The sequence below is a fragment of the Charadrius vociferus genome, unplaced genomic scaffold (assembly GCF_000708025.1).
Source record: "Charadrius vociferus isolate BGI_N301 unplaced genomic scaffold, ASM70802v2 scaffold933, whole genome shotgun sequence".
Classification (NCBI taxonomy): Eukaryota; Metazoa; Chordata; class Aves; order Charadriiformes; family Charadriidae; genus Charadrius; species Charadrius vociferus.
The window spans coordinates 112,348-129,436 of record NW_009647586.1 but is presented as its reverse complement, the minus strand read 5'-3'; the positions used below and the strand labels follow the sequence as shown (position 1 = coordinate 129,436).

Genomic DNA, 17,089 nt, shown 5'->3' with positions numbered 1-17,089 from the left:
TGGCTGCGCCAGCAGCACCTCAGATATTGCCTTTGGCTGTCCAGCAACAAACACCTCCCCACAGGGAGAGAAATTGAGGCTCCTTCACAATCCCATGTTGACCCTCCCGTTGCATACATTTGCCATATGCTCTCATGGGAGCAACCCTCCGCTGTGAGCAACCAGACTGGGACTTGAACCCACCATCTGGATGCGATTATGGCCCTGTCTCCCACTAAATATCCCCTGGTCTAATCCAACAGTGGAGGTAGACGTGTATCAAAGTATCGGTTCCCTCTTTCCTGCTGCCAAGGAAGAACAGTCCCATCCTGCATTTCTGTACTGGCAGGTAGGAGCAGAACTCCGTCTCCCACCTAGAGAGAAATAGTTTCACACAACAGCACAACAAAGGCATTGCTTAGTCACTGCACCGGCTTCTGTGAACTTACGTGTCCAGCATGTTGGGGTCTGCAAACACTGAAAAGAGATCCTTGTCCTGCAGGACTCCTGGGAGGGACCAGGAAACATGACGAGTAAAAGACAGGATACCAGAAACAGGAGCCAGTCAAACAAGAGTCATGAGAAAAACCAAAAGAATTAATTGTTTTTCAGGAACTGAGTCACTAGCAAACAACATAAATACTCTATTATTGTTCTCTCTGAAGCCTTTTATGTCTTCCTGGAGAGACTCTCGATCACAGCCACGCACACCCAAGGGCTGGGGCTTTCCCAGCACGGGTTGTGCTCCAGTGCAGACAGCTCCACCTGAAGGGCAGGATCGAATCTGGCACCCAGCTCAACCCAGCCGGCTGCTCGCTCCGAGAGGTTGCGACGGCATCCCATATTCCACCTGCCTCATAGCAATGTGCCAAAAGAGCTGGTAACATCCCAGGCCAGAACAAGCAAGCTAGATTTACTGAACATTTTTGTAACACTTTGCAGCAGGAAAAAAGCATCCATCCCCACTGCTTTCCTCTGGACTCCACATTCCCTAACCCTTTCAAAGCCAGCGTCCATCCCCAGACGTTCCCAACAGAGAACTCTGTTCCCAACTCTGACACCTGAGCAGGCACTTACTCTTATGCTCCACCAAGGAACCAAAAAAGACACTTTCTCCAGAGAAGGGGAACTCTCCCTCCCCCGTTTCAGGAATTAAACACAGACTATCTTTATTTGGCTTTTCTAAGATCCTCTGGATCACATCTGGACTCACCCAAAGCAACAGGGTCGCTGCTGAGGCCGGGAGTAGCTACGATGATCTGATCCAGCGACTCCTTGTTCCCCAGCATTTTGAAGACCTGCCAGAGAAATCAGAGCAGATCAGCAGCGCCGCAGAACGAGGCACCACTCAAGGACTCTCTTCACAGAGAGGGGACAGACAAAAGACACCCAGACAGCAAAGTATGAAGCCCCACTCACTGCATCTCTGTAGGCAGGACTGCTGTGCAGGGCAGTGTGAAGGACCCGGAACTCTCGTACTGCTGCCACCTTATCCACAGGCTCTGAGGGAGGAAAAATAGCAGAACAGAATATGGTTCTCCTTCTGTCAGCTTTACTAGCCATTTTACATGCCACTGGACTTCCACGCTGTAAGAGCGGGGGTGATTTTTTCATTCCCTTGGATTTGACTGACCAAGAGAGGAAGGGCACAGACTAATGATTGCGGATATCTCAGTACATTTACCACAGCGTAACAGGGAACTGTATATTATACATATTATACAGATATATCCTCCTACACATACAAAAGGGGTTGTATTAAAGTAACAACTTTGAACTAACCCATCTTTTTCTACAGTCAGGTGGACTAGGAATACACACAAGCCTGCTCATCCCTTGAGCTGAGTAATCGGTCACTTTGTTCCCGATTCTCTGGCAACACCCGAAAATTGGCCACAGTCAATTAAGGAAGGGATATTCACTCTCCACATTACATGGCTCATTCCTTAACTCACCCATCAGCAAGAAAACATAACACCCATTTGCTGCTGTTAGAGGTGGAGAGTTCCCACACAAACACACCGATCAAATCCTCCTCCAAACCCCACATCAGACTCCCAGAAATAAATCACAAGAGAAGCTGTTCCTCCGTCACAAGGAACCCCCATCAACCACAACCCCAGGAGACCTAAGCGGTAACCCACACTGCCTCCTCCTCACCTGGCTTCTGATCAGGCTCAGGCCAGGACTTGCGCAGGACATGAACAGTGGAGCCAGACTGGATGCCATAAAACTCCAGCGTTTGGTCATCCCTCAGCTTACGGCCACAGTAGATCAGATCTAGGAGAGACAAACATCTAAAGATACGTATTGACTGCACGCTCAGAAAGGGCCTGGGGTCTTTAAGAACTGAGGACTGCCTGGGGGTTATCGCTCTGTGTAGCTGCTTCATCTGGTCAGCAGCACTGGGACTCTGTAACACAGGGAAACCATGGAGCTGAGATTCAGGGAGGAAATCATGGAGTTGAGATTCACAGAATGAGACTTTGCCAACTCCTTTAGAACCACAGAACGGTCGGGGTTGGAAGGGACCTCCAGAGATCACCTAGTCCAACCTCCCTGCCAAAGCAGGTTCACCTAGAGCAGGTCAGACAGGATCGTGTCCAGGCAGGTTTGGAATATCTCCAGAGAAAGAGACTCCATAAACTCTCTGGGCAGCCTGTTCCAGTGCTCTGGCACCCTCAAAGCAAATAAGTTTCTCGTCATGTTGAGATGGAATTTCCTGTGTTCCAGTTTGTGCCCCTTGCCTTGTTGCTGGGCGCCAATGAACAGAGTCAGGCCCCATCCTCTTGCCCTTTAGATATTGATAAACACTGATGAGATCCCCAGTCTTCTCTTCTCCAGGCTAAACAGATCAAGGTCTCAGCATTTCCTCATAACAGAGATGCTCCAGACCCCTGAACGACTTTGTAGCCCTCCGCTGGACTCTATCCAGCAGTTCCTTGTCTTTCTTGAACTGGGGAGCCCAGAACTGGACACAGTGCTCCAGGGCAGAATAGAGGGGGACGATAAGGTCCCCTGACCTGCTCACCACACTCTTTTTTACGCACACCAGAAGGGCTGACCTCTCTCACAGTTCTCACATGAGGACACTGCAGGAGCACTGTGATCCCAAGCAAACACAGAACAAACTATCCAAATCACAAGGTACTAAGCCTACTGCAGCGTAGCAGGGTCTCTGGAGCAAGCTTTGAGCCCCCATGCCGAGCTATCTGGTGGTGCCAAGTCTCCCCCGCAAAGCCCAGCACCACTAACAGCAGGATGTTTGTGTCCCCACCGCCGTGCAGAGAGGAAAGGGTGGCCCCAAGCGGCAGGACTTCGAAACGATCCACACAGGGCACCTACCGATGAGCTCAGGGTCTGGGACGGACTCCTGAAGTTTGCCAGTGATGAGCTGCTTGAGGTACGAGATGCTGCACCCTCCCAGCGGGCATTCTCCCAGCTCTATCTCCGGCAAACGTAAGATGGATTTGGGAGCCAGCGGCTGATCCGCCAACTTCACCGCGATGTGCCACTCCGGCAGGGACATGGCAGCCTTCTCACTGAACACAGCCAAGCCAACCTAAGACCCACAAAGCTCTGGAAAAGGAGGAAAACAAACCAAAGTGAGATTCTCCCCCATCCAGACCATTAGTTAGCAAACCTTTTCTGGGTAGCTGGCAGGAAACCCCCAGGAGGCCTGACCGACACACAGCCACGCTTTTTAGGTTCCTACCTCAGCCCTAAGCCACACCCGGAGGTACAGAGAAGGCAGAAACACCCCTGCCGGTCTCAACACTCAACCGAGGGAGAAGACAGGCCGAGAGCAAGGCCCGGCCCGGTTCTCCTGGCACTTGCGTGCCCCAAGCCAGGTTCCAGCCCCCGAAACCCCGTTTGCCCGGCACAGAGACGGTGGAGCCGAGAGGGGGTGTAGCCGCCGCCCGTGCCCCCCCTCCCGTCGCGCAGCCCCGCTTCACCCGCGTCCCCGGGGCGCACCGGAAGCGGAAGTGCCGCCCGGCGGCAGCGGTGCACCCTGGGAGACGGAGTCTGCCAAGAGAAGGCGGTGCGTAACACTAAGGAGGCTGCCGATTGGCTAGCCCTAGCAGGACCAGCCAATAGGCAACCGGCCGGGGGTTTAAAAGCGGGAGCGCGGGGAGAGTCGGCAGTCGGGGTGGCGCGCCCCGGGCGCGAAGCGGTTCCTGCGCTCCCGAAAAAGCAGAGGCCACAGGTTTTTTTCCTGACAAGAAGGGCTTTTGGCATTCTAAATACAGCCACTTTACCGTGAAAGGGCAGAAAGGCTGCCCCAGCCACATACCAACCACGCTTTCCTCCCCAACAGCTCTTGAAATGGTCCGCACAGCCCGAGGCAGCTTTAAAAAGTGCCATTACATGGTTTAGTTTAGCATTTACCCCAAATTTTTGTTTTCTAAGTTTTAAAGAGGCCAGGTTTGACTCCAAAACCATGTATTGCACAGTTAACTCTTTGCAGCAAGGAGACCAAGAGCCCACTCCAACAAAAGCAAAATAACCTCTTACAGTTTTTACGCTTAAGGAGTTTATCTGTTTTCCTACGAAGGAGTCAGTTGTGACAAACCTAAAGGTGACAAGTCTAACTTTACTGTCATCCTACCGGTGTTACATAGAAGTGGACAACCCTCCGGAGAGGCCAGAGGAGGAGCAGCAGCAGCTAGCCAGCCCCAGGAGAACTACAGCCTAACAGGCCATCAACACACACATGCCACTACTTGGTACCTCAACACATCAGTTAAAAAAAAAAAAAAGAAATAAGTAACAGTCGGATGATTTGGGTCCAACATGGGAGAAAGAGGAGATTGACTCCTTAGATGACTGCCAGGAGTTCCTCTAGAAGCACTTGCAATGGACAATGGAGGGGCCTGATTCATCATACTCCTGCTTGCTGATCCACATCTGCTGGAAGGTGGAGAGCAAGGCCAGGATGGAGCTGCCGACCCAGACAGAGTATTTAGGCTCTGGCGGGGCAATAATCTTGACCTTCGTGGTGCTGGGTGCCAGGGCAGCGATTTCCTTCTGCAGCCTGTCAGCGATGCCAGGGTACATGGTGGTACCACCGGATAGTACGGTGTTGGCATACAGGTCCTTCCGGATGTCCACATCGTAATTCATGATGGAGTTGAAGGTGGTCTCATGGATGCCACAGGACTCCACGCCCAGGAAGGCTGGAAGATGGCCTCAAGGCATCGGAAACACTCAGAGGACACCTTCTGCTAGACCAGGTTGCTCAAAGCCCCATCCAACCTGGCCTTGAACACTTCCAGGGATGGGGCAGCTACAGCTTCCCTGGGCAACCTGGGCCAGGGGCTCACCGCCCTCATAGTGAAAAAAATTCTTTTCGATATTTAACCCAAATCTACCCTCTTGCAGTTTGAAGCCATTACGCCTCATCCTATTGTCACCAAAATCGGGAATGAACCTCTTAACAGCAATGTAGTCTTAAGAATCAGGTGTTTTCTTTATTCGGCACTAGGGACAGGGGGGATCTCTTCACCCAAAGTGTCCACCAAGTGCCAGATCCACAGAGACTTACAACCACACGGAATACGAGTAGTCATTACATTTCCCAGAACTCATTATAATATTTACATCACCCCAGCACATGCACATCAAGTCCATTAGGGGCTTCACAGAGGGTCTTGGGTGGTCCCTAGTAGTGTTCAGTGGTCGCAGAGGAGTGGAGTGAACTCTTGGTGAGGTCCTGGTCATTCTTTCCCCATAAGGCCTTGACTTGGAGTGTCCTTCTGTTTGTCACACTTTGACCGCTATGGCTGGTTTGAGCTTATAATGGGGGAACTCTTCATATGGATCGGGGGAAGATAAATGCAGAAGCTTTGTCCAACTCCTCCATTTATTTTGCAGGCTTATAAACTGGTTCTTTCCGGTTCTTTGAGGCACTGTTTGGTCTTGTTCATAATTGCAAAAGGCGCTTTTAATCTTTTAGTTACACATTTACATATCCACTAGACTCTCAGCTCCTGACTGTAACAATTACTCCTTTTGAGACTTCCAAAGTTCATCCTTTAAGAGTCTCACCTAAATTAGATAGTTATAATATTTTTGACCTTCAGGGTTGCATAAACAAGCACAACAGGAGGCAATTCAACGTCTACCACTAATCATTAGACAAGACACGACAATTGTGAAAACTATCATAACAGCAACAAACAGCTGTTTAGCTCATGCAAAGTTTGGAAGCCAGTTGGTTAACCAGGAGCAATCAAGTTCTTCCCTTTAATTCCTGTGGTCAGATCATGTATCCGTTTAATTTTCCCTTCAACGATTTCAGACTTATCAGTTAAATTGAAACAGCACATTCCTTGAAATTCTTCACATCCATGATTATATCTTAACAACAAATAGTCAATCACTGCCCTATTCTCCAAAGTGGCCTGTCTAAGCTGACCTAATTCTTCTTCGATCACCGACAACGCTCGTGAAGTATAATTGATATTTTTCACTAAGGCACAAGCTAATCTCTTCATTGTCTGATAACTCATTTCAACTCCGACTCCCGGGGCTAAAAAAGCCGCTGCCGAGATCTCAGCTGGACTAAAAAGTGTTACTTCAGATTCACAAGCTTCATCCAGCTGATGGGCTGATCGTTTAACACGTTTGTCCTGTTTATCCTGGTCCTCAGGTTTATTAATATTTGGGACTAATCTTCCAATAGAACAAGGCCCCCCAGTACTATTTGCTGGGATGTAGGTATAAGCCATCCTTCCACACAATAAAAACCATCCAGAAGGTAATTTGGTGTGGACTAAACTAGAGTTTACGTCAGAGGTACTATTACAAGACAAATGTGGCACAGACTTAGATAAATTTCTACAAGATCGGGTACAATTGACAAATCTTACACAACTTTCTGCAGGAAAAGAGTTCCCAAATCTCACTTTAATCATCTTTCTATCCAACTGATTGCTGTTCGGCCCTAAATTTTCAAAATTAATATTACTATAGCTTGTAGAAAGATGACTGCTCCAGCACAGAGTTTCTCCAGTGGGGAGTAACACAGTTTCCTGAGGACAAGCCTCATTACTAATTTCCCAACTAATGGTATTCCCATCTGGAAGTTTAGTGCTATACTGGAAAGTATAATTTCTAAGAGTATCTAACGGAGTTGGTACTCCAACTAAACATGATGTGAACACATCAGTGACAGATTTCCCTGACTGTAGACAAAAGGTAGAAGTGTTTACTACTTTAGTAGCTAGTTCTTCCCACAGATTTGCCTCTGGGTTCCATAAGGGCAACTCTTGTGAATGCTGCCCTGATTCCAAATCCCTCTTTCGGCGTTGCATCCCTAAAGCTCTATACCTTAACAGCTGAGAGTAATAAGGGTCTCCTGTTCGGTCCTCCCATTCTATTGCTTCTGAACTTTTCCGATCAATGAATCGCATAGTTTCTATTACCCATTCTCTTCCTTTGCTTTGGGCCGCAGAGACCAAAGTAGCATTCACACATACAACAATGGCAGTAACTACATCCCAGGTCCTCATCTTCTCTGGAACCTCAGCTTTAACGGGTCTTCGGTTGCAGTGGATGTCCACCGTAACGAGGCTGACACTGGCTTTACTCGAGTGTAGCGGATCCAGGGTTCTATTCCTTCAACTTTAACGGCAGTATATGTTGTGAGGAGCACCTGGTGGGGTCCTTTCCATTTTTCTTGGACAGGCTCCAAGTTCCATGATTTTACGTATACCCAGTCTCCAGGCTGGTGCTGGTGAACCGGAGTGTCTAAGACGAGAGGTTCCACTAGTATGATGTGCTTTTGGAGAGCTGCAGGAGTTTTTCCCTAAAGAAACCAAGTAAGATTTTAAATCCATTTCCCCTTTTACATGGTCTTCTCCTGGGACTAGTGGCATTTGATATGGTCTTCCATATACTAATTCACAGGAGCTAATCTTATTATTAGACCCTGGTTGTATCCTAACCCTTAAAAGGGCTAATGGGAGTGCCTCTGGCCATTTCAAATAAGTCTCCTGGCATATCTTGCTTATTTGTCATTTCAAAGTTTGATTCATGCTTTCTACCTTCCCACTCAATTGAGGTCTCCATGGTGTGTGTAGATCCCACTGAATTCCTAGGACCTGGTTCAACTCACAGATTATTTCCGCTATAAAACGTGGACCCTGATCTAATGACATTCCTATTGGGACCCCAAACCTTGGAATTATTTCCTTTAATAGTATCTTAATCACTTCCCTCACTGCCTTGGTGCAAGAACAAAAAGCTTCTGGCCATCCTGAGAAGGTATCCACCAGGGCTAACAAGTATCTGTAGCCACTTTGCCTTGGTAATTCTGAAAAATCAGTTTGTCAGTAATCCTCTGGTACTTTTCCCCATTTGATTACTCCAGAAGGAGGTCTTTTCCTGTTCACTGGGTTATTCTTCTGGCAAGTTACACCTTTCAGTCACAGATTTAATTATTTTAGTCATTCTTACACTAATAACCTGATCACGGAGGTTATCAATCATGGTCTCACTTTCCCCAATGTGTTTCTTTGTTTTTCCTTTACTATCTTGATCATTACCTGTGGAGGTACTATAACTTGCTCATCAGGGGTTATTGAACAACCTTTTTCATTCCTTGTTGCCTTCAGACGCAGTGCTAGATGCCTTTCTGCCTTACTATAATTAAGCTCTGACACTAACAGTTCTATCTGCTTGGCCAGTACGAATACGAGGACGGTTTGTTGTTACCTCCTTAGCAGCTTTATCGGCCAACCGATTACCCACATCTGCTAAAGTTGCATTTTGCATCCAGTTGCGGAACTCTATTTGAAAGCAAATATCTCCTCACTGCTTTTATCTAGCAATATGCAGAAGAAAGCATCCTTAAGATCAAGAACCGTAAACCACTTATATTCCTCTCTTCGAGACATTAACAGGGTATACAGGTTTGGCTTCTAGTGGACATATATCTTGGCCGATCTGATTTATAGCTCTTAAATCCTGAACTAACCTATAGTCTGTACTGTTCTGCTTTTTCACCAGCAAAATTGGAGTATTATATTCTCACTCACATTCTATCAGCAATCTGTAATTTAAGAATTTTGTAATTAACCCTTCTAAATCTTTTCTTTCCTCCAACTTAATAGGATATTGTTTTGCCTTACTGGTCTGGCTCCTGGTTTCAGAATGATCTTTACCAGATCTGCCAGTTTTGGTTGTCCTGGAACTTCATTGGCCCAGACCAGAGGTATTACTCCATCCTTCGTCTCCATTAGAATTTCCTCCTCCTTTTGTTGCATATTCTGTAACAAAAATTCTTGCTTCCACAGCCTTTGATTCTGGTTTGACCTGTCCTTCCTTAAAAGTTATCCGTGCATCCAACTTACTCAACAAATCCCTCCCTATAATGGGCATTGGACATTCAGGCATGTATAGGAACTGGTGAACCATCCAGTGCTTTCCCAATCCAAGTCCTCCAGTCCTCCTCAGGACTCTAAACCCATCACCTTGACGAGCTGCAGGATTGAGCCTTGGTTATTGGCTCTAGGACACTCACTTTTCCAACGTCCTCACCATTTCCAGATTGCACACCGATCTTCTGCCATACAAGTTCCCTTCTGCCTCCCAATTCCTCTGTAGCCTCCTCTACCTCCCCAGGCCCCATTTGTCCCAGAGCAACTCCCATCAACATAGCAATTAATCTCCCCTCTCTTTGATTCTCCCTGCGGACTTGGTGGATCTCCCTCTCTGTTGTTATAGACAGTCCAAGCCACCTCCAGCCTTCCCAAATCCTTCTGCTCCTTCTAACTTTTGGAGTTTCTTTCATATACCCAGGGCAGATTGTCCCATAAAAACAGAGGCTAATTGCACAGCCTCCTCCAGCTGTGGGTCCAAGTTCATATATTTCCTAGCAGTATTCTTTAGCCATTCCATAAACAGCAACAACAGCAACAGTTCCAACAGAACCAATTTATTTGGTTCTTGTTTAACTTCATACAGTTTTGACCAATTAATTGCTATTGGCATAGCATGTCTTATTCCAAATAGCAAGTACCTCTGGTATCTGGTTAAGAGCCCCTGAGGTCCCAGTTGATTAGGGTCCCACCCCAGGTTTGTAGTAGGAAAACACTGGTCTACCGCTCCCTGCGAGTCTCCATTAGCATGTGCCCCCTCTACCTGTTTCCAGGCTACATTCAATACCATGCCCTTTTCTGTACTGTCCAGTAATGTTCCCAAAATCACCTGCTGATCATTCCAGTCAGAGTCTTCGGTTCTAATAACAGTCTCAAATACCTTACCCACTTTCTCCAGATCCTCCCTGTAAACTCCTGCTGTTTCCTTCAAGACCACAGGTCTTGAAAACAGTACTTTTACCCTTACCAGACCATTATTTCCAACTCCCTGTCTTGATGGCACTTGAATAACCCCCTCCTATCTACCCCTGGTTCTACCTGCAATTGGGTTAAATCCCTCCACCCCCTCAAACTGCCCTTCACCCTCCCAGCTGTGGCTTCACCTTCTTCTTGCCCTTCCCCGTCTTCATGGTCATCCTCCCACCCAAATCTCCTTCTCTTCCCTTTTGTCTTGGGGCCACCATTAACTCTCAATCATCCTCCTCCCTCTCACATTTGAGGTATCTTTTCCCAATGCTACATGGTGAACAACACCTCAGGTTTTTATTCCCTCTTTCTTTTTCCAGTGCCAAGACTGTAGGGTCCTGTGGAGTCCACCCACAATCCTTCTGCCACTCTTGGTGGTACCTTAAAGTGAAAAACAAATCTACATACAGTACTTCATCCCATTTGCTTTCCCTTCTACAAAAGAACGTAAGCTGTAAAGTACCATTCCTCAGTCATTTTTCTTTGTCTTCTGAAGTATATAACAGCCACCAATTACTACAATATTCAATCAGTTGTTTCCTCGTGAGGGAGTTCCCTCCTATTTGTTTCCAGTGTTTCAGTCCACAACCTAAAGGAGACTTTTTCAAGATCCCCTCTTCTGCCAAGGGCTTATTGCCCATTATAAGACAGTACAAGTACAAACAATCAACACAAAACACAAGGAAAATAATAGCTTAACACTGACTACACAAGACAATGACTTAAGACTAAGTACCAAGACATTAGGCAGTCCAACCTTTTATACCATTATTTGTGGACTTCCAACCTGCTATTCTTTCATGGGACTTTAACCCACTACTTTTTACCCAGGTTTCTCACAAACTTTTGTCTGGTGAGACCAAAGCCCTCCCTTCAGTACCATTATAGCCCAACCCTGTGGGTCTCTCACCATGTTTTACAGGCAGATCTTACCCTTGCTCTTGGTGTGGGCCTTTCCCTGCAACTGCATTAAGAGCAAATACTCAGGATCATTCCTTTGAAGAAAGAGAACACCATTCCGTTATTTAAAAGAAGAGAAGGCCATTCTGTTTATCATGTTCGTTGACCATGATGGCTGGTTTGAGCAGTTAATAGGAGAACTCCGTGTGGATTGGGGGGGAGATAAATACAGAAACTTTTGCAACTCCTCCATTTATTTTGGAAGCTTGTAAACTGGTTCTTTCTAATTATTTAAGGCACTGTTTGTTCTTGCCCATAATTGCAAAAAGCGCTTTTGTTTAGTTGCACATTTATGTATCTGCTACACTCTCAGCTCCTGGTTGTAACACAACCACTACATACTCTTGTAAGAAGCCCCTCTCCAGCTCTCCTGTAGCCCCTTTAGGCACTGGAAGAGGCTATTAGGTCTTCCCAGAGCCTTCTCTTCTCCAGGCTGTACGACCCCAGCTCTCTCAGGCTATCGTTATATATATATACAGACACATAGACCTTAAGTAGACAAGGGGAAGACAAGCACAGATGCTTCCCAACCCCAGCGACCTGAGAGGATCCCCCACTCCACCACAGACCTGAGAGGATCCCCCACTCCACCACAGACCTGAGAGGATCCCCCACTCCACCACAGACCTGAGAGGATCCCCCACTCCACCACAGACCTGAGAGGATCCCCCACTCCACCACAGACCTGAGAGGATCCCCCACTCCACCACAGACCTGAGAGGATCCCCCACTCCAGCACAGACCTGAGAGGATCCCCCACTCCACCACAGACCTGAGAGGATCCCCCACTCCACCACAGACCTGAGAGGATCCCCCACTCCACCACAGACCTGAGAGGATCCCCCACTCCACCACAGACCTGAGAGGATCCCCCACTCCACCACAGACCTGAGAGGATCCCCCACTCCACCACAGACCTGAGAGGATCCCCCACTCCACCACAGACCTGAGAGGATCCCCCACTCCACCACAGACCTGAGAGGATCCCCCACTCCACCACAGACCTGAGAGGATCCCCCACTCCACCACAGACCTGAGAGGATCCCCCACTCCACCACAGACCTGAGAGGATCCCCCACTCCACCACAGACCTGAGAGGATCCCCCACTCCACCACAGACCTGAGAGGATCCCCCACTCCACCACAGACCTGAGAGGATCCCCCACTCCACCACAGACCTGAGAGGATCCCCCACTCCACCACAGACCTGAGAGGATCCCCCACTCCACCACAGACCTGAGAGGATCCCCCACTCCACCACAGACCTGAGAGGATCCCCCACTCCACCACAGACCTGAGAGGATCCCCCACTCCACCACAGACCTGAGAGGATCCCCCACTCCACCACAGACCTGAGAGGATCCCCCACTCCACCACAGACCTGAGAGGATCCCCCACTCCACCACAGACCTGAGAGGATCCCCCACTCCACCACAGACCTGAGAGGATCCCCCACTCCACCACAGACCTGAGAGGATCCCCCACTCCACCACAGACCTGAGAGGATCCCCCACTCCACCACAGACCTGAGAGGATCCCCCACTCCACCACAGACCTGAGAGGATCCCCCACTCCACCACAGACCTGAGAGGATCCCCCACTCCACCACAGACCTGAGAGGATCCCCCACTCCACCACAGACCTGAGAGGATCCCCCACTCCACCACAGACGGTGTCGGCCCGATTCTGCCACGCGTAGAGCTTGGTTAAAAATTCAAATCGAGGGGCTTTTTAATTAAACTGCTCTCCCAGGGATTAAAAGCAGCACAAAAGGCTGGTGTGTGAGGACCTGAAGGTTAAAGCGAATCCATTCACTGCCTCGGCTGGGAGAGGCACAAAAAGTAAGGAAATATCCATGCCGAGGGTAAAATGGGTGTTAATAACTGGAAAGGTTTAATGTTGTGAGTCTAGTTGCAGCTCTCAAACTCTGTCGTGATGTTGTGACTTTATTCACTGTGAGCAATGCATCTCTTCGTTGGCTTAAAGCTGGCTGTAAACTTGGCTGCCGCTCCGCAATAACACGAGGGCATGTTTGCTGCATCCAAAAATCCATCTTTTTTGGAGGCTCGCGAGGTTTGTGCTGGGCTCCGGTGAAAACCCTCGGCAGCCAGGCGGAAATCCTGCCGTAACCTGTCACACGCTATTGTACCCGATACTCCGGGAAATCCACGGGCTCCCGCATACCTGGGTGTTGCTGCACCCAAGGTGTGTTTGCTCGGCGTCTTAACCCGTCTGTTGGGTCATTTATTATCGTTAACGTACCCGAGGCGTGTATTAACCGCACGCCCTGCTGCATATCCCCCGGGCGGGAGAGGTGACACCTCACCGTGCCTCAGGTGCAACAATATACAGCAAGGTGTGGGCTGTAGGTTCTCTTTAACACCCAGCTTGGTTTATGGTTGTTGTTGCAACACCCGTACCAGTTCATTGTTGCTTTACTGGAGGAGCGTGTGTGTGTGGGAGCTAGGCCAGATGGTGTATTGTGCCTCCCGAACGGAGCCTAAGACTCTTTTCAGCTGGCAGGTAATGCATTATTGCTCCTGACATTCAAACCACTAATCCACTTTATATTGTTTCATTTGCAAGCTAAAGCGATGCCACTTGCCCGCTAGATAAAAATGCAAGCGCACCCGGCCAGGCTTTTCATTTTGGTGATGGGCTGTTGTTTAGCACAGGGAAGAGTTTGCAGAGAGAAAAACAAGTTGGGCATCGGAGCTCGCGCTTTGTAGGAGAGACGCGGTCTGACCACCTTAGAGGAAGACTCGGCATTGCAGTAGGGACCCTGGAAGTTGTCTTTTGCTTTTAAAACTGGTGTCTGGTAGGTTGTTTGTTGCTTCAGAACAGAACTGTGCCCGTTTTGAAAATGTGTGTGAGTAGAATAGCCTCTTTTTTTTTTTTTCCAAGTATGTGGCTCAAATAGCTCAGTGCTGGTTGTAAACAGGGTGGTGGGAGGTGGCCAGGAGACTCTGTAGCTTGTTTGTAGTTGGCCTTTCCTTTGTTTCTCTGTATTTTGATATCAATGAACCTTGAAGGGCAGCAAGTGAGATCTGTTTAAGCATCTTTTTACATTAAAAAAAAAAAAAGCTGAGGAGGACTGTCTTTGTCAGCAGGTCCAGTTTGTGACACACAGCCCGAAATGCACATGCTGATTTTAATGGTTGGGGATTAAAGGCGGTGTCGTCGTCTTTCTAAGGTTTACTGTAGATTTGAACTGTGTTTCCGACTGTGGTCTGTTCTGTTGGTCTTTGCTCAAGAGGAGGCTGGTGCTGGCTCAGCACAGGCTTGCTGCGGGTCAAAATGGAGAGCTGGGAAGGCTCTCGGGTCCTTCGGCTGGGAAAATCGAAGGGAGGCCGCCGCCGGAGCTTGAGGTGCGCTGGCAACTCTGGGAAGTGGAGGCTCCGTCCTCAGCAGTCAGGTTCAGGCTACAGCGGCCTTTGCTTTACTCGCATCTCACTCTCTTTGGGAAAATGATGGCTGAATATAAAGTGTAAAGAGTTTAGTAACGTAATGAAAGCATAAAAGAATTGAGAGATAACCGGTGTGCGATAAATTCTTGCCCGTTTTCTAATAGAAATATGGTCAAGCTTATCATCCTGGCTATTTCCTTTTAAGGTAGTGGTTTCAGAAGCACCAAACCCTAGATGTTAAACCTAACATTTCAAAAGTAATTCTTTAGGAAGTGTGGAAGGATTCCAGCAAAAATGAACTGCTGGGACAGCGGACAAAGGCATTTCAGATGCTGTCTTTGGGGTATATGAAACTGAGGTTATAGCAAATGTGTTCAGCTTGAAAATACAATTAAACAGTCTGAAAATTGAATGCAAGTTTGAGCCTGAGGCTGTTAAACATGAAGCTGATTGTTTCACGGTCTCCTGCACAGGAAAGAGTATTGGCTTTGCACTCTATTTATCCTCTTCCTGGGGAAAAGATGAAAGCATTTTATATTCATACAGACAAATATTTGTCTATCTTTCAGATTCTGCCAATCTCCCAAGGTCGGGGCTTGAACCCTGCCAGATAAAGTCAAAAACGCCCCCCTCTCTTCCCAGCCATGCAAACTGCGGGATGAAGCTGGAAGCTGTGGTCGAGCAGCTGCAGAAGCAGCAGCAGAAGCAGCAAACGCCTCTGCAGATGGATTCCAGGGAGAGACAGCAGAGGCAGATGAGGGAAGCCCAGCTGCTCTACACTCAGCAGCTGGCCGTGCAGCAGGCTGTCCCAGCTGCCACATCTGGCAGGGCTTCGGGCGGCTCCGCTGTTGGTCCCTTGGCCAGAGGCCCACCTGCAGCCGGAGCTACGCGGGCTTTTGATCAGAGCAGCATGAATTCAGAGCCGGAAGAGGAAGACGAGGATGAAGAAGAGGAGGAAGAAGAAGAGGAGGAGGAGGAGGAGGAAGAAGGGGGTTTGGAAGGTGGCGATCTTGAGGATGGCACTGATGTGACTGGAAAAGAAACCTGCTCTGCTCTGAAATATTTTCATGCTCCCAAAGTTGCCCATCACAACCAAAGAGTGGCCTCTACCTCTAATCCTCTCCCAGCTTCGGGGCACCAGCGGGGACAGCAGGGCAAAGAAGAACAGGGTAAAGACACTACTAAGCAACCGTATTCCGGTTCCCCGTCTGGACGCCAGAACTGGCGGTTGGACGAGCAGCTCAAACAGGTCAGTGTTAACATTGCTTCTTTCTGCGTAAGAATGACCATATTCAATCAGACCGAGGGTTTCTTTAGCTCTGTGCCCTGTAACAAGCGCTGGCTGTTTGCAAGTGCTTTGTGAAGAACCGGACATGTGCACAACGATGCTTCCCTGGTGTACTCCTCCAGGTTTATTCTTTTAGAAAGAGATTTGCTTTACAGCTGCAAATTTCCAGCTAATGATACAGAAACCCCAATCTGTGAGAACCTTTGTGGGGAGGTAGAGGTTTAATCTTCGGCTCATTTATCTTCTATGTCACTGCTGCTGTGCCGTTCAGAATGGAACAGGCTGGTGTTATATTTACTTTTGGTGTAGACACTTGCCTGCTAACGTCTCGCTCAAGTTATTTCGTGCACGACATCTATAAGCCCTTTTGTGTAAGCCCTCAGGGATGCAGCGACTGTGGCTGGATTTCTGGTTGGTGGTGTGGGCAGGCGGGGAAGAGCGCATGTCCTGCCACCGATCCCGTGAGTAAGCACAGCCGACTTTATATTTCGTGGGTGGGAAGGAAGGAGCTGACTTGCTACTGCTTGGTTTTGGTAGGAGGTTAATTCTCTGTTTGAATAAAGAGTGACTACTCCTTCTAGGTAAATGCCAGAGGATCAAGAATTCTTTTCTTTGTTGTAAGTGGGTATTTCGGTTAATGTAGCGCTCCTGTGCTGTTTTGTTAGAGCTGACTTGAGCAGACTTTCAGAGACATTCACAGCGTTTCTGCATATTGAACTTGAGCCAAAGGACCGCATGGTTTAAATAAAGGAGAAGAAAAGTTGGAATTAATTGTCCTTTTCTAGCCTGAGTGTGAAGAGAGTTAGGTTTTGCTTCAGATAGAGTCCTTTGAGCTAAGAAACCTTCTGAGGACCAAAACAGAGCTGTTTTTTCCTTCCCTCCTGCGAACCCTATGAAGTAGAAAAGCTGGAGCTGCTTCGTGGTGGCTTGGAAGTTTGCTGCGGGTGCTCAGGGCCGGCTCTCCCCTTAGCTGTTGGTTGCATGCAGGAGATGACGCGGTCTATGCTGTCACAGGCAGCAGTTCGAGGACCAGTTGCTGCCGTGTTTTCTCCGTGCTCGCTTCTCAAGAGGGGTTGCGTTGAAGAAAGTATTACTCAAGCTGGTGT

General features: G+C 48.3%; 3 protein-coding genes across 3 annotated transcripts in view; 1 reads left to right on the top strand and 2 right to left on the bottom strand.

Moving 5' to 3' along the window:
* UBL7 (ubiquitin-like 7) overlaps positions 1 to 3,508 on the bottom strand; it is a 6,369-nt gene extending 2,861 nt beyond the window's left edge. The window contains exons 1-5 of the mRNA XM_009880964.1: positions 3,325 to 3,508; positions 2,140 to 2,259; positions 1,399 to 1,481; positions 1,193 to 1,277; positions 429 to 486 (exon numbers count right to left, since the gene is read on the bottom strand). Of these exons, the coding sequence (XP_009879266.1) occupies positions 429 to 486; positions 1,193 to 1,277; positions 1,399 to 1,481; positions 2,140 to 2,259; positions 3,325 to 3,508 (530 nt within the window). The remainder of the gene's footprint in view (positions 1 to 428; positions 487 to 1,192; positions 1,278 to 1,398; positions 1,482 to 2,139; positions 2,260 to 3,324) is intronic.
* Positions 3,509 to 4,821: 1,313 nt separating this feature from the next.
* On the bottom strand, positions 4,822 to 13,470 carry LOC104282842 (actin, alpha skeletal muscle-like). The gene is given in 3 exon segments (XM_009880970.1): positions 4,822 to 5,153; positions 5,156 to 5,204; positions 13,438 to 13,470. Coding segments are annotated over 3 exon segments (414 nt in total).
* Positions 13,471 to 15,353: 1,883 nt separating this feature from the next.
* ARID3B (AT rich interactive domain 3B (BRIGHT-like)) overlaps positions 15,354 to 17,089 on the top strand; it is a 41,941-nt gene continuing 40,205 nt past the window's right edge. Inside the window, exon 1 of the mRNA XM_009880969.1 lies at positions 15,354 to 15,944. Within this exon, the coding sequence (XP_009879271.1) occupies positions 15,354 to 15,944 (591 nt within the window). The remainder of the gene's footprint in view (positions 15,945 to 17,089) is intronic.